Source organism: Notolepis coatsorum (assembly GCF_963971535.1).
Source record: "Notolepis coatsorum genome assembly, chromosome: 7".
Lineage (NCBI taxonomy): Eukaryota > Metazoa > Chordata > Actinopteri > Aulopiformes > Paralepididae > Notolepis > Notolepis coatsorum.
The window spans coordinates 7,053,574-7,071,484 of record NC_140171.1 but is presented as its reverse complement, the minus strand read 5'-3'; the positions used below and the strand labels follow the sequence as shown (position 1 = coordinate 7,071,484).

At 44.8% G+C, this 17,911-nt stretch overlaps 1 protein-coding gene across 1 annotated transcript in view; it reads right to left on the bottom strand.

The window, feature by feature from the left end:
• The window catches only part of LOC311232232 (bromodomain-containing protein 4-like), a gene marked incomplete at its 5' end in the record, with an annotated part of 60,604 nt that extends 45,039 nt beyond the window's left edge, over positions 1-15,565 (bottom strand). The window contains 7 exon segments of the mRNA XM_084318964.1: positions 1,480-1,688; positions 2,391-2,556; positions 6,627-6,961; positions 10,817-10,949; positions 13,173-13,310; positions 14,179-14,271; positions 15,437-15,565. Coding sequence (XP_084175090.1) covers positions 1,480-1,688; positions 2,391-2,556; positions 6,627-6,961; positions 10,817-10,949; positions 13,173-13,310; positions 14,179-14,271; positions 15,437-15,565 — 1,203 coding nt within the window.
• Between the last annotated feature and the right edge of the window lie 2,346 nt (positions 15,566-17,911).

The window sequence follows — 17,911 nt, the reverse complement described above, 5'->3', positions numbered from 1 at the left end:
AGCAGAGCCTTAGTGACATCCTCAGATTACGTATGTGATACCGACAACTGAGACATTAAGCCAGCATGGCATGTAGAGAGCATACTAAGTGATGAAATAGACTGATGCAGGTGGAGGCTGGGGAGGGTGGAGGCTGGGGAGGGTAGAGGCTGGGGAGGGTAGAGGCTGGGGAGGGTAGAGGCTGGGGAGGGTAGAGGCTGGGGAGGGTGGAGGCTGGGGAGGGTAGAGGCTGGGGAGGGTAGAGGCTGGGAGGGTAGAGGCTGGGGTGGGTAGAGGCTGGGGAGGGTGGAGGCTGGGGAGGGTGGAGGCTGGGGAGAGTGGAGGCTGGGGAGGGTGGAGGCTGGGGAGGGTGGAGGCTGGGGAGGGTGGAGGCTGGGGAGGGTGGAGGCTGGCGAGGGTGGAGGCTGGGGAGAGTGGAGGCTGGGGAGGGTGGAGGCTGGCGAGGGTGGAGGCTGGGGAGGGTAGAGGCTGGGGAGGGTAGAGGCTGGGGAGGGTGGAGGCTGGGGAGGGTGGAGGCTGGGGAGGGTGGAGGCTGGGGAGGGTGGAGGCTGGGGAGGGTAGAGGCTGGGGAGGGTGGAGGCTGGCGAGGGTGGAGGGTGGAGGCTGGGGAGGGTGGAGGCTGGGGAGGGTGGAGGCTGGGGAGGGTGGAGGCTGGGGAGGGTGGGGAGGGTGGAGGCTGGGGAGGGTGGAGGCTGGGGAGGGTGGAGGCTGGGGAGGGTGGAGGCTGGGGAGGGTGGAGGCTGGGGAGGGTGGAGGCTGGGGAGGGTGGAGGCTGGGGAGGGTGGAGGCTGGGGAGGGTGGAGGCTGGCGAGGGTGGAGGCTGGAGGCTGGGGAGGGTAGAGGCTGGGGAGGGTGGAGGCTGGGGAGGGTGGAGGCTGGGGAGGGTGGAGGCTGGGGAGGGTGGAGGCTGGGGAGGGTGGAGGCTGGGGAGGGTGGAGGCTGGGGAGGGTAGAGGCTGGGGAGGGTGGAGGCTGGGGAGGGTGGAGGCTGGGGAGGGTAGAGGCTGGGGAGGGTAGAGGCTGGGGAGGGTAGAGGCTGGGGAGGGTAGAGGCTGGGGAGGGTAGAGGCTGGGGAGGGTAGAGGCTGGGGAGGGTAGAGGGTTTAGACGTGTTGATTATGACTGACATACATTCTGATCAACTGATCGGAGTCATCGGCACAAATTACTTCTGCATCCCACTGAACTGACGATGAAGCTACATTTGGAGGAAAGCTGTTCCCTTCCCTAGTGAGGGATTTGGGGTGCTTTTTCAATGTATGTGATGTATAGATTGGGGGAAGATGGTAGCATCTAACGGTGCCAGGTCAGAGAGGGCAGAAATGTGTTTGGCTTAGCAGAGGTTGGTTCAGAACGGTGACCAGTGGATTGAATACACTGCCAGCGAGGGTGTTTGTTGACATTCCTTATAAGAACATCTGAGATAAGACGGAGTGTCTCCCAGAGCGAGGGAGAGCGGTTCACACCCGGACGGAGCTCACCTTGATGGTGCCGAGGTCCATGGGGTGTTTGATGATGTCGTGGTAGTCGTGGAGGCCGAGGGCGTGGGCGTCGACGGGCTTGTAGAACGGCCAGGCGTAGGAGATGTGTTTCTTGTTCAGCAAGTCTCTCACCAGGCCAGCGCAGTACCGCAGCTGCTCTTGTCGCTTAGTAGTAGTCCCTGTGCCCGTCCCCGCCACTGTGCCCGTTACTGTCCCCGTCCCTGTCCCGGCCAGGCCCGGGTGGTGCTGGGAGACTGTGTGGTGCTGGGAGCCTGTATGGTGCTTAGAGCCTGTGTGGTGCTGGGAGCCCGTATGGTGCTTAGAGCCTGCGTGTTGCTGGGAGCCTGTATGGTGCTTAGAGCCTGCGTGTTGCTGGGAGCCTGTATGGTGCTTAGAGCCTGTGTGTTGCTGGGGGCTTGTGTGGTGCTGGGGGCTTGTGTGGTGCTTAGAGCCCGTGTGTTGCTGGGGGCTTGTGTGGTGCTGGGGGCTTGTGTGGTGCTTAGAGCCCGTGTGTTGCTGGGGGCTTGTGTGGTGCTGGGGGCTTGTGTGGTGCTTAGAGCCCGTGTGTTGCTGGGGGCTTGTGTGGTGCTGGGGGCTTGTGTGGTGCTTAGAGCCCATGTGTTGCTGGGGGCTTGTGTGGTGCTGGGGGCTTGTGTGGTGCTTAGAGCCCGTGTGTTGCTGGGGGCTTGTGTGGTGCTTAGAGACTGTGTGTTGCTGGGGGCTTGTGTGGTGCTTAGAGCCTGTGTGGTGCTGGGGGCTTGTGTGGTGCTGGGGGCTTGTGTGGTGCTTAGAGCCTGTGTGTTGCTGAGAGCCTGTATGGTGCTTAGAGCTCGTGTGGTGCTGGGAGCCTGTATGGTGCTTAGAGCCCGCGTGGTGCTGGGAGCCCAGGTGGTGCTGAGAGTCTGTGTGGTGGTGCTGGGAATCCGGCTGCGCTGGGTCTCGTTTGGGCAGCTTGGCGGGCCGGCTGCTTTCTCGGCGGACCTGGGGTTCGGCGGACGAGACGGGAGAGGATTCACTGAGCTGGTCGTTGGCAGTGGGCGTGGTGGTGTCGGCTTTCCTCTTCTGGCTCTTCCTCTGCTGCGGGACGACAAAGGGTCAAGGAGGGTCACGGGTTAGTTAGTGAGTTCCTTTCGGACAGAGAACGTACGAGGTCTATCGTGCGCTTTCACATGAGTCACGTCTACGAGTCTCATCGCCTAAAGAGTGGGTTCTGGTGTTATGTGCTTTCGCAGTTAGACAGTGGAGGTTGTAGGTTGTGTACTTATCAATGACAACTTTAAAATCACAGTCCTAGTGATATTGCAGGGCTTTCTGGTATAGGCCCGCAGCGTCACTATGACAATGCGCCAGCGCCACCATGTGTTCTTTGCAGGGATGTTCGATATTATTGGCCGATATTGTCAGTTAAAGCCTCTTAACGCGCAACAGCCCATATCAGGTTAGTTTTTCGGACTTTTTGCAACCGGCACTTTGGCGAGCCCTGGTGGCTCGGTGTGCATATTTAGTGTGGGTGACCTGGCGAAGCCAGGTTGCCACCCACACTATAAAAATCTATACTATTCTTTATTTTTATTTATTCCACCGATTTTGCAAACACTACTCTTGCCAGAGCGTTCGCGCCCCATACACGTGAAAGGTATCAAAACGACCGGCTTGCCTATGGCAACATCGCTATTCGAACTCGGAAAGTTTCACCGCACCGTTTCCCGTTAAACGGGAACATTTCGGTCCAATTGGAAATGCATTGCAAGTTAGAGTGCGGCTGCTGGAAATATTTTTTTTCCACTACCTTGGGTAAATTGCGAGAGTGATCTCAATTTTGGACGTAGAAAAAAAAACATCAAAACGATGACACGGCTGTCTGCTCGCTCACAAAAGAAAAATAAATGGAATTGGACATTTCTATCTCAACTGACGACCATTTGTTTGAAGGTTCTCCTCCCCATAGACCGCAATGTAATCCCACTCTAGGAATCCGATGATTTTTTTGCTTTTTTACCCTTCTGTTCCGATCGCCACCGACGCCACAATTGTCGACGGAATGCCACAATATCGCACACAACCCTTCGCCTACTCGTTTAAGTGCTCACGTGCGCGTCACAACGCTTCATCTCTTATAGTTTTATTTTAATCAACGTGACAATGCAGTCATGCATCTGCCTCCATAGAAATGCATTGGATGGAAAGTGCAAGTCATTTGTGATTACATCACCTGTGTGGCTCATGGCTCATGATTGGTTCAGCCTAACAGCTGTGAGGCTCATGCTCATGGCTCAGCTGACCTGCCAATGACCTCATCGACTTAACCCTTCATTGCCCCTCTGTGTTGCAGTACTGAATTGCTGGACAGCGCCCTCTGTCTTGCGGGTTGTGTCATTGTACTCAGTAGGGGTATCCTCTTTCATTGGTCGATGTTGACCACCTTTCATTGGTTGATGTTGACCACTCCCCCGATCCTTAGACCACGCCCCCTTAGGCCACACCCCCTCAGTGTATCTCTTGAACCGTTTGTCGTAGAGACTTGCGGATTGTGCCATTGTACTCGGTAGGGATATCCTCTTTCATTGGTCGATGTTGACCACTCCCCCGATCATTAGACCACGCCCCCTTAGGCCACACCCCCTCAGTGTATCTCTTGAACCGTTTGTCGTAGAGACTTGCAGATTGTGCCATTGTACTCGGTAGGGATATCCTCTTTCATTGGTCGATGTTGACCACTCCCCCGATCATTAGAACACGCCCCCTAGGCCACACCCCCTTAGTCCAGAAAAATTTCAAAAACTCGGAAAAGTCCGAAAAATTTCAAAAACTCGGAAAAGTCCAAAAAATTTCAAAAACTCAAAAAATCCGAAAACTATGAAAAATCCGAAAAGAATCAAATTTTTTTTTTTAACTCGGAAAAGTCAGCAAAATTTCAAAAACTCGGAAAAGTCCAAACAATTTCTAAAACTTGGAAAAGTCCGAAAAATGTCAAACTCGGAAAAGTCCGAAAATTTTCTAAAACTGAAAAGTCAGAAAGATTTCTAACACTCGGAAAAGTCTGAACATTTTCACATGGTCTTCAAATGGTCTATGTTGACCACTCCCCCGATCCTTAGGCCACGCCCCCTTTTTGTATCCTTTGAACCGTTTGTCATAGAGACTCGCGAGAGACCCTATCCCGTTGGCCGGCGGTACACAGGCGTCACCCACACTTTCACAATTTCCCCCGCGCGGAATTGTCTAGTTTGTAATACAATATATGGATAGCCCTTTCAGGTGACAAAATCCATTGAGCGGTTCTCGAGTTACATGCCGGTATTTGAGGCTTGTGCAAAGTACACGGTATTGCGCAAAATACCACTCCCGACTCTTGGCGCAGTAGTTCCGTCAATCTAGATCCGATCTCGAAAATTATTGTGGAGGGTTGTAGCCAATGAGTGTGGCTTCCAATGATACCCCATGTGGGGATGTATGACTCAGGGATCTAGGTGAACAATTCTTTAACAGGAAGCCAAATTAATTGAAGTCTATGAGAAAACTGAGTTTTTCTTTGTACACAGTTTACCAAAATCACTCCTAATCACTCATTTCTGAATGGATCTTTATGAAGTTTGGATATGTACTACATAAGGCTTCAGGCTATGGCTCAGTCTAGATTTGTATGCCTCTAGGCATTCTGGGGAAATACTACCTCTGGACTACTAACTACTACAAAAAAACTTGAGTAACAAGTTTTTCTACAACTCTTTTTTTCTGGAATCAGAAACGTCAGAATGTCATATTTCAAAAGAGACCAGGCTCATGCATGTGCTATAAGTATAAAGTATGTTGTTTTGGTTTGCAAAAAAAGTATGCAGTTCTCAAAAACTAAAACTAAAATGGCCATTGCAGGTTAAGAGTTAATGCATTGTAAATGTTTGTCATATTACAACCGACATTGTCCATTGAAGGAGTGCAGACAAAATCCTAAAAAGAGGGTGAAACCATGGCTAACCAAGGGTCTGGAAAAAGCTTGCACTAAGAAAAATAGGCTCTAAAGGGAATTTATCAAACATCAAACAAAGGATAAGGAGGACAAGTAGAAAAAAAACTATAAAAACAGCAACTCAATGTTCCTTGGTGGTGTTTGTGAGAGTAATGTGCTAGAAGTGGTTAGAAAGTTTAAGAAAAAGAAATCCAGACATGTCAACTATAAAAGAAGTCTTTGACTGTGTCCTCAAACTATTCACAAATCCTTTTTAACTGGTATTTTTCCTGATGAAATGAAAATGGCCAAGGTAATCTAATATCGGAAATTATCGGTATCGGTTAAAAAAAATACATTTATTTAACCTTTATTTACCCAGGCAAGCAAGAACAAATTCTTATTTTATTTATTGTGAAAAGTATGAATAATGTTGTGTTAATTCCACGACAAGAGATATGCAATGTTAATTACCTGAAATTATTCCGTTTTTTGGGGGGGGGGGGGGGGGGGGGGGGGAACCCGGCATACATCGGTATCGGTTGATATCGGTATTGGAAATTAAGAGTTGGACAATATCGGTATATCGGTAAAAAAGCCAACATCGAACATCCCTAGTTTTTTGCAGTGAAAGCTTGGGGTCAGCTTAGAAACAGACACATCATTGTTTAATGTGATTACTCTGTCCTCTGTTCCACTGTGTGTGTGTGTGTGTGTGTGTGTGTGTTTGTGTGTTCAACGTTAAACTAGTGTGCAACCTCATACACTGTACTTAAATAAATAGCTTACCCTCCTTGTATTAGCTATTTTATTGAAATTATGTTTTTAGGTTGCAGGAAATTACATCAAGTGGCTTAATTTATTGCAATTTGTTTTTGTGCCTCCCGGACAGGGGCCACACCTAGTTGGGTTGGGACTCCAATAAGGTCTTGGGGAAAGCCCTGTATTGGACTGACAATACAGTTCCAAGTGAGTGGCTGCTCAAAGAATTTCAATTTGTGTTTGGATGAGGATGACAAAACAGTACAGGTCTAGTAGGGAATGACCTGAGGAATTCAGTTAATGCTGCACTATAAATAATTGACTCCATTCTACACTATTTTGTGTACACAGAATAAAAGAAAATACTAAGGACAGTAACACAGCTCTCTCCTGGCTCTTCAGCCCATGACGACCCTCCCTCCCCTCCCAGTCTCTCTACCTTGACAGCCGCTGAGCTCTGCGGCAGGGCGTTGGGATGGAGGCCCGGCGCCTGAGGGGGAACAGAGGTCAGGCCCTGGACCAGGACGTCCGGCGTGGAGAGGGGGAACGGGGGTCCCAGCTGGGGGGCGTGGGAGGGAGCCGTGGGGGGAACGCGTGGGGGTTGGGGCGGGGTCCGGGGGTGAAGGGCCAGGGGTAACGTGGGAGGCCCCGGCGGGGTGGGCGTTAGGGACGGCGCGCGGGTCTGCAGGCCGGACGATGGGGAGTAGCCCCGCTTGTGGGGGGTGCTGGAGGGGGAGGAGGAGTCCTGTCCCGAGTCCGGCTTGGAGTTCAGACCTGGAGGAGCAGGGAGGGGAGCGGGGAGGAGGGGAGCAGGGAGGAGGGGAGCAGGGGTTAAAGAGGAGAAATGAAAGAACAACAGCAAAGTCATTAGCGGTTTAGACATGTTGATTATGACTGACAGTAAGCTAAGCATGACATGGTTGTTATCTAGAATATTTTCCAGTAAGCTAGCATGACATGATTGTTATCTACGATATTTTCCAGTAAGCTAGCATGACATGGTTGTTATCTACTAACTTTTCCAGTAAGCTAGCATGACATGATTGTTATCTACTATCTTTTCCAGTAAGCTAGCATGACATGGTTGTTCTCTATGATATTTTCCAGTAAGCTAGCATGACTAGGGATGCCCCCGGACCCCGGTTCTAAACGCGAACCGGTACTAAATTAGAAAAGGCCGGAGTATTAATAAGCTCTGACGTTATCGGTACTGCTATCGATACTCGAGAAATTATTATTATTATGAGTTTTTTTTCGAGGAATTTAAACGTTGCAAACTATCTCTCCTCTGCTCTCTCTGTCTGCATGAGAAGCGAGCCGCAGCAAGCCCTTACACACACTTGTCGCGAGCCGCTCACACTCACACATACACGGGTAGGGAGGTGCCTGTCCGTGGCTAGCTACGTTAGCTACGGAGCTAATAGAGTGTACCATCCAGCAACACTGAAACTGACTAACGTTAATGTTATGCCGAGTTCATACTACACTACACGTATGAACTCGACATAGCGTTGTTACTCCGTTTCCATGAAGTGTTTAATTAGCAGCAATCTGTTCTGTTGAATATTTTACGTTAAGGTAGGTATCCGACGCACTTCCGGCGAGGACAGGAAGCCGTCATGAAATCGCTGTAGTCTTATTAACTAAAAGATTTTAACAAAATAAAAAGCAGCAGCACTATTGCATAACTGAGTCATGTTTGCTATGTATTTCATTCTTTAGGGGAGTAGGAAATTTGTTTCACAGTTTTAGCATGATGTTTTATAGATGGCCAGGTTAAACACAGGTTTTTGTTTTTTTAAGAGGGGGGGTTTGATTTGATTGAAGTTTATTTCAAATATGCAACACAACAAACAAATATCAAGTACAGATATAGCCTTAAGCCTTTCAAATAATAAATTGTAAAAAGAAAATTATAATAAATACATTTAAATATTTAAATAATAATCTAAAAGAACCGATAAGAGTATCGATAAAGTACCGAACCGTTCGATAGTATCGATAAGAGTAGTAGTATCGATAAAATCCTAACGATACCCATCCCTAAGCATGACATGGTTATATATTATCTTTTCCAGTAAGCTAGCATGACATGGTTGTTATCTATGATTTTCCAGTAAGATAGCATGACATGGTTGTTATATATTATCTTTTCCAGTAAGCTAGCATGACATGATTGTTATCTACTATCTGTTCCAGTAAGCTAGCATGACATGGTTGTTCTAATATCGTTTCCAGTAAGCTAGCATGACATGGTTGTTAACAATTATCTTTTCCAGTAAGCTAGCATGACATGGTTGTTATCTACAATCGTTTCCAGTAAGCTAGCATGACATTGTGGTTATCTACAATCGTTTCCATGAGGCTAGCATGACATGGTTGTTATCTACAATCGTTTCCAGTAAGCTAGTATGACATGGTTGTTATCTACAATCGTTTCCAGTAAGCTAGCATGACATGGTTGTTATCTACAATCGTTTCCAGTAAGCTAGCATGACATGGTTGTTATCTACAATCGTTTCCAGTAAGCTAGCATGACATGGTTGTTATCTACAATCGTTTCCAGTAAGCTAGCATGACATGGTTGGTATCTACAATCTTTTGCAACCTCTGGTTTCATATGGTACCACTACCTAGTAGGGATGGGACTTTCTAGCAAAAGTGCTATTCAAATATTCGTTTTTCATAATATCTAATATTCGATATTAACGTTTTTTTTTTAATTTTTATTAACAATATATTGTTATTTTGTTTGTTTGAATTCAGTTATTCTTTTTAATAGAATGGATAATTAAAATCAAAGGGTATTGCACTTAACACTTTAAATGCCCAAAACGTGATAAGACGTTTTATCAGCCCAATGCCTGAATGCCCACGACGACAATTATCGTTTTTTTTTTTATTAGCAATCTGAATTCATATTTCATCAACCAAGTCTTCCGTTGGTATGCAGCCCCTGTAGGAGCGCAGATGTGAAAAAACCGCCCCCTATCATCTCCCAGATGGTAATGCACCCTTTTGGAATGGACTCAATGAAAATGGATGAGAAAAGAAAAATCCGGAATCCACATTTTACTTCTCAGGCATGTAACCCGAGCCGATCGGATTCATTGTGGAGCCTCAGAACAGCGTGGAATACATAATACATTATGTAGCGTTGGATCAATAAAAGCGATCGATTTTTGGAATGGCGATCAGGAATTGGAATGATCTTTTTGGAGAACATCTGATCTGAGGTAAGGAATCTATTTTACAAGTCTTGGGATAATCAGAGTTGTATTCGCTGAGATCTCAGCGTTCGCCCTATGTGTGTGTGTGTGGGCGATCGCTTTGAGGAAATCAGATAATCGATTTTTCAGATCGCCTATATAGCATGCATACACATATACTATCGATAATCTAGCGTTTATTTGAAAACGATTCATAAATAGGCCGAAAAATGACATGTATTCTAGAATATTCCAGTAAAGGGCGATTATCATGGAATATTTATATTTTCCTTCCTAGGGCTTTTCAAAATGCTATAAAACGAAAATAAACCGATAAAAAAACAATCCGCTTCGACAATGTTGACTGGAAAACGAGTCATTGATAAGCGACGGGCAGATTAGACACATAGCCATAATTTAAAACATAGATTAGGCGTTATTAACGCTAACATTGAAGTGGATGGTGGGCATTCAAGCGGTAAATCAAGATTAAGCTTGGGCTCTGAAAGTGTTAATAGGCACTTCTATCAACCGGTTTTAATAAACAAACAGAAACAGTAGCATGTGCATCTTTTAGATCAATTAGGCTATGAAAATTAGGCTGCCTCTAAATATAAAAAGGAATGAAATAAGAATGGTTTGCTAAAATAATTTTTAATATTTATTTTTATACTGTATATATTTTTTTATATTCTAATATTCGGTCCCATCCCTACTACCTAGTAGGGATGCACCGATCCGACTTTTTCAGTCCCGATACCGATACCATGGTCAAATCCCCCCCCCCCCCCCCCCCAAAGTAAAAAAAAAAATAAAAAAAAATGTATCCACGTTTTTTTTTTTTTTTTTAAATATATATATATATTTTTTTAAGAATTGTAAAGGATCACAAGTGTGTTTTTGATTTGTTGTAAACAAAGATAGAAAATAAACTTCATTCATTCAATTAATAAACTGTATGCCTCACTGTCACTGTGTGGAAGAGACTGGGATCATTCTTTTGTGCAACACCAGGCTTGACTTAAAACATTACTTTCCTAACTTAGTGAAACTAAATGTAACAAATGAACACGTAGATATAAATGTACTGAATGGTTATCTTATTTTATTTATAAAAAAAAAAAAAAAAAAAAGATACCCGGATCCAGCTATTTTACTGATATCGGTGGCCGATACCGATACCAATATCGGATCGGTGCATCCCTACTACCTAGAGCATTAATATTGAGCCCCCAAGAACCCCTGAAAGACTGTGATGTGGAGCTGATATTTAAAAAGAAACCAGCAAATATCGGAAATGCCCAATATCAATATTATTGATTACTGTATCAGTGTGATAATCTTTTTAAATTTTTTTTATAATTTAAAAGATATATTGTAAAACATAATGATGAAAAACAACAACCTTGAAGGGCCTTACCCGTCTCCCGTCTGCCCCCCCGCCGTCCCTTAGTAACCACAGCAATCTCAGTCTCTTCCTGGGGCATCTCAGAGATTTTCTGGAGGAACATCTTCTCCAGGGCCTTCGCCATCAACACAATATCATCACCAGGCTACACACACACACACACACACACACACACACACACACACACACACACACACACACTTAAATGCACACATAGGCTATTGCTTCTTCCTTAACTCAGTCCCAGCCAACAACGCTTATATACGGGATTGGGCGACAACCGTTGAACGCCAACCACGTATATATATACACACGTTATTTGGTCCATTTTCCTTTTTTTCGATTTGAATATTCTATTCAATGTCACGGACCTGTATGTTGCCGTTAAAAGGCATACTGGGACCCCGAGCCCGAGAGTTCAGTACCGGCCAGATCCTGCCAGGTGGCAGTATCGAGAGTGCAGTAAACCCTGTTCCAGACCCTGTGTTACACTCAAATGTCTCTCAAATTGTGCCAAATTATGTCCGGGACCAGATGGACACCAATACTGGAAATCATGATCAGACAATTGGAATATTATGTTTGGAATACCCCCGACCAGAGGTAAGGACTATCTGACATCAATTTCAGCTTAATCCAACAATGTTTTCATATCGATCCAGCTGATTGGCTTCTGTACTGTTCAACACAAATGCCGTTACTGGCCATCAAAGCATTAAAAAAACGACCCCCCCCCTTTCATGCATTCATGATGAAACATAATACCTATTATTATATACATTTGATTTGGAAATAGTAGCGTGTCCACGGATGAAACGCCAACGCTTATAGTAGAATACATGTAGCGCACTATAACTCAGCGTTTCATGAATTATCCCGGATCACTCCTAAACTACCGTACTTTTCGGACTATAAGCCGCGGCTTTTTTCCCCATTTTTCGACCCTGCGGCTTATATAACGGTGCGGCTTATATGTGGACAAAACCCGAAAATTGAAATATTGCTTTTTTTTACTGCATTGAAATGTTATTTATCTGGTCCCTTATTTGCTAAACTTAATACAACTTGTAAATGAGTTAATGTTATTTGTCCGACAGTATTGTGTCCCAATGGGAGTCATTCTCTGTAGAGGTGGGAACTTAAAGCTCAATATAAGAACGGCCATGCACCACCACTCACAGAATCGAGAAAGAGCAATCAATCTGTCAATCCTTTCCGTGTCCGGGCCGGGTGAGGTTTCCCGTGTTGAGTCAAATTAAGCCGCAGGCTCCACTCCTTACATATGGTAATTAAACATTAAAACACATGCGGCTTATAGTCCAGTGCGGCTTATATATGTACACATCATTCAATTTAGCTGCTGCGGCTTATAGTCAGGTGCGGCTTATAGTGCGAAAAGTACGGTATACTTATATTCACCACGGGATAACGCGCAAACGTATGCATGAAAAAATTATCTCTTTTTTGCATGTTCGACGGAAGAAAGTCAGTGTCAAATGACTATAGTATTGTCTCCATAGCTATAATATAGAATATAGATATAGCTCTACAAACAAGGTGACGCACTCCCATCTTTAAAGCGTGGCATAGCTACAACGAAGATAGATACCAGTTTCCTCTCTGTGTGTTCAGTAGAAAGCTATCTGGCTGCACATTAGCCTAGCTTAGCACAATGAATGGAAGCGGACAATGCCGGTTAGCCTTTGGGAGAGGTGTTAGTTGGACAATGCCTAGGCTAACCGGCCATGTCCGCTTCAATTCATTGTGCTAAGCTAGGCTAACGTGCAGCCAGATAGCTTTCTACTGGACGCCGAGAGGAAACTGGTATCTATCTTCTTGTCTCACTCTGGAGAAGACGGTAAGCTAATTTCCCAAAATGTTGGCGTGTTCCTTTAATATGAAAGATTACACAGGCAACGAGAAGAATGTTGCGTTACTTTGGCATGAAATTATTTAAGTAAAGAACTTAAATCTTTTTTAACCAGTATAACCTTGTTTGTCCAAAGCCCTCGAGCACAACGTTTGTTATAGATGATAAAGAAAATTGTAACACAGCAATCATAGAACAAACCATCTGCAAATAATGTACACAGCACATTTTCTGAAATGATCTGCACAGTATAAGTATGTACTTTGAATGTTTATTGTAACATGTATTATCATAGAGATATGACTCACAGGATATATTTTTTACATTACATAACCACACACATTCTCCATATTCAGTAGATTGCTCACTCTGAAAGTCTAAGGTTTCAATAAACAAGGGTCCACAGTGCCGATTTGTAAATTTCATTACCAATGCAAAAAACATTTAATCTCTGTGATTCATAGCCTGGCCTTTCTTTCTAGTGATGAATACACGTACCTTATTGTAGATGTAGCAGTTTGTGAACATTGTGTTGAAGTCGTGGATACACTCCTGGGCATTCCAGTAGTAACCATTCTCTAGACGTTTCTTAATGCTTCCCATGTCCATAGGACACTTGATGATCTTATAATAGTCCTGGAGAGGAAAGAGAGGGAGCGAAAGAGAAAGGGGGAGAGGGAGGGAGAGAAAGAGAGGGGGAGAGAGAGAGAGAAAGAGTGAGAAAAAGAGATTGAGAGACAGAAAGAGAGACTGGGTTAGGACACTTGACAATCTTATAATAGTCCTAGAGAGAGAAAAAGAGAGAGAAAGAGAGAGAGAGATGGGGTATTCGGAGATGTTCTGTATCACAATCTAAAGTGAAAAACTGAGCGTCAGCTTTCCTCACTGAAAACAATGGGTAGCGTTAGCTGAACATTAGCGCGTTAGCTCGCAGCAAGCGCTATCCATTTGTTTCAATGATAAATGCCAACGATGCTAACGCCGCGTGTCAAGGGGACCGAAAGACCCACAATAATATAACACGTGCCTATTGAAGAAAACTAGCAGACGGAAGTTCAAGAGGTCAAGGGTGTCATCCCTAGAACTCTAGGGTTGGGCACCGAAAACCGGTTCTAATTAGGAACCGGTTCCTAACTTCCGGTTCTGGAACCGGAAGTAACATACCTGCATTTCGATTCTTAAAAAAAAAAAAAATTACTTTGTTAATTAATACCCTAGTTACAGTACAGCAACCAAATTAAACTGTATCAAGTAAACTGAAAATGTGAATAGTATGAAAAAAAATGTAAATTTTTCAAAAAAAAAAAGAAAAAAAATCTCCTGCGAAATAAGCTGTGACCTGCACCTCAAAGAATCGGAATCGAGAATCGTTCAGAACAGGAATCGATATGGAGAATCGGAACCGGAATCGTTCAAATCCAAACGATGCCCAACCCTATAGAACTCTCGTCCTCCGTTTCTGACATTCTGACCACACAGACACACAGCGACACGCTCTACTCACAGGCAGGTTGAGCTTCAGGGCGTCTACAGGGGCCTGAAAAGGCCACGCGAACTGGTGTTTCCATAAAGTCTTCGACACCGCTTTCAGCAGGTACTGAAATATACAGTGACGTATATGAAATCAGTCATATTGTGACACAATAGAGGGCGCAGTTTATACACGCATAGCAGGGCCTGAGCTAGATTAGGGGGTATGCAATATAGGTTATTGCAGATGTGAGGAAACTAAAATTTTGTAATTTGAAGCAGTCTTTTTGCATGCAGGACCAGGGGGGCATTTAGCACAGGTGATGTTATTTGTCAGATGAGGCCATTTTCCCCCCAAAAGATGTGACAAATACAAACATCACACATATATTGCATGTGCTCAAACTGAGATGGTGATAATCTCTATATATAACACAATGTGGCCTCGACATACTTGTTGTCATACATTGTCTGTACATCTACGGACCCTTAGCTCCTGCAACCAAGAGGGGGGGGGGGACGTCTGAATTCAGTTTCCAACTTTTGTTCCGAGTCGAGGAGTGTGTCTGATATATAATTATAAATGACCGCACAGTACAGAGCGGAACAGTCTCACCTGGACAGTCCTGCAGGTAGGGCTGCAACTAATGACTATTTTGGTAGTCGACTAATCTGTCAATTATTTTTTCGATTAGTCGACTAAACGGAAAAACAATTATATAAAAAAAAAATATATATATATATATATATATATATATATATATTTATTATTTTTTAAATTTTTTTGCACTACCTATCTTTGTGAAAGTGGCTTCTCAGCTCTGGTCCAGCTGAAGACTTCTTAGCTTAACATAACAGACCGACAGTAAGTTTGGGGGAACTAATGGGATAACTGGGGATGTTGTTTGGTCCTGACAAGAGTCTCAAAGCAACTCTGAGGTCATGCTCAATGTCCAATCTGTTCCTCTGCTCCGTCTTCAGCTGGACCAGAGCCGAGAAGCCACTTTCACAAAGATAGGTAGTGCAAAAAAAAATTGTTTTTCGATTAGTCGACTAATTGAAAAAATTATCGACAGATTAGTCGACTACCAAAATAGTCATTAGTTGCAGCCCTACCTGCAAGTGTAAACGGGGGTCACGGTTCTCAACGCGGAACAAAACCAAACGTGGAACTGGGTTCTCCCTCTCCTCCCCGTGTTTACATGAGCTGATGGTCCACAGCCGTACAGACGTGGAGCACGACGACAGCGTGACGAGTCGGGGACTATGCGTAAGACACGGGCAGCCCCTACCTGTAGTTGGTTGGTCTGACGTTTGGGTCTGGAGGGGTTCCATGTTTCGGGTGCTGAGGGGTAGAAGGGGAGAGGGGGCGGGGCAGGGGGAGGGGCCTGGCTGCTGCCTGCTTCCAGTCCGTCTCCCATGGCAACGGTGGGTCGGGGTGGCAGGTTAGACAGATTGGACCTGGCAGGGGCAGGCGGGACCGGTGGGGGGGGGGGAGGCCCTCAGGCCATCACACTCCTGGCTCGACTCTCTGGGGGGGGGAGGAAGGATCATCATCATTACTAGGGGTGGGAAGAATCACCACCATTAATAGTATTGTTGTTACACTTACCAACTGTTAACTGAAGAAAATATTGAAATATTGAATTTCATCATCGAAATAGCGAATTGGCTTTTAACACATTGAGTGCCACGCCCCTTTGACCATATATGGGCTAGAGTGCCAGCGCTGAAGTCAATGGGAGGTCGGGGAAATTTGAGAAGGCTTAAACTATATCTTAAATTATGGCTATGGATCTAAAACACCCCTCGCTTATCAATGACTTGCTTGCAGTCAACATGTATGAAACGGATTGTTTTTTCATTGGTACATTTCCGTTTTATACCGTTTTGAATACGAGTATAGTTTGAGAGTTCAAGTAATTCCAGAGAAATTCCGCGATAATAGCTCTTTAGTGGAATACACAAAACATGTTGACATTTTTCGGCTGATTTATTAATCGTTTTCAAATAAACGCTAGATTATCGATAGTACCATACTTTTCGCACTATAAGCCGCACCTGACTATAAGCCGCAGCAGCTCAATTTAATGATGTGTACATATATAAACCGCACTGGACTATAACACCGCAGGTGTTTTAATGGTTAATTACCATATGTAAGGGTTCGTGCACAGAAAGGATTGTCGGGAAAGAGATGGCTGTTTGAAGAAGCTCCCATTTATTAACATTTCAACAAACAAGTTGCATATTTGCATAACAAGTGTTACCATTTAGTGCAATAGTATACAGAACATGTACTGTGCTGTGTAAACTGTACTGTACAGTATCACATAGCGTTTCAGACACACAAACTTTCAAACCTAAACAGTGCGCTCCCAAGCCTCCCAGCACACGTACAGGCATTGATCTACAGCTGGTAAAAAAAAAGATAGCCACTTACTATTCTAGTTAATCTATCACAAAGGAGTCAAGGATCTGGTCGGGGCATATAGCATTATGTCGGGAACAATCAAATGAAATAAAGAAAATTAAATTTAAAAATAGAAAAATAAGTTTAGCATATTAAATCGTTTTAGAAGCCTAGCCTATTTTAACTCTGCTCATTGGACGACTGACTGCGAGGAGGAGGAGGAGGAGGAGGAGGAGGAGGAAGAATTGCAACCAGTTTACAGTTTAGTTGACAAGGCAATATCAATGCCTAATTAAATGTGTTTTTTATAAAGTTGCAGTAACACGGCTGCTTAAAATAGACGGTAATCAGCCTACCAGAAAAGTCATCACCGGTAATCCTCGTCTTCATCTTTTAGGCTAAGGTGCAGTACACGGCTGCTGTAACCAGAAAAGTCAAGTCATTAATCCTCATCTTCTTCTTCTTCTTCCTGCGTACTAAAACCACCAAAGTCATCATCTTCAGTGTCAGAAACGAACAGGCTCAGGGTGGCTTCGTCGCCCACTCTCCTCGCTCCTTCGTTGTCGCTCCCAAAACCAACAAGCTCCTCTTCGTCACTGTCAGAATCGAACAGCCCTCTGAAGGGCCTCAGCTGTGGCCGCCTCCTCCTCTTCATCACGCAGCAGTCCAGCCTTTCGGAACCCGTTGGGTGATCGTGGATGTTTTGACACTCCTCCTCCACACTGTCAGGATCCACTCGCAAACTTGAGCGAACGTTGCTCTTCGCATTGCGCCCCCCGTGTTGATGAATGATTTATCGCCGCTAGTCATCCACGCCTCCCACTGAACGCCTCGCACGATTGACACTGATGTCGAGTGGCTGCAGATGCTTCGTTGTGCCCCCAGGAATCACAGCTAGGGATGGGTACCTTTCACATTTGAACCGATACCGGTACCGGTACCTGGGAATCGATACCGGTACCCAACGGTACCTTTTTTCGGTACTTTAGTCTCAAGAAATTTAATTTACCTACCTCAGTCATAAAAAAAAATCCAAACTTCAAATAACTACAATTTCGACAGTTTTCGGCTTGTCATTGCTCCGACTGCTTTGTTGTTGAATCAAGTCAAATCCTAGGTAAGCATATATTGTGCGTGTGAACGTTGACATGGAGAAAAAAAAAAGTTATAAAAAAAAAAAAAAAAAAAAAAAAAAAAATGGTTTCTCACTTGATTCGATACTCGGTAGTACCGACGTGTTTCGGTTCGGTACCTCAAAAGTACCGAATTCGGTACCCATCCCTAATCACAACTGGAATTGAGTTTGTGCTCTTGATGGCTGCTTTCACAGACTGTTATATGGGCCCTCATGCTG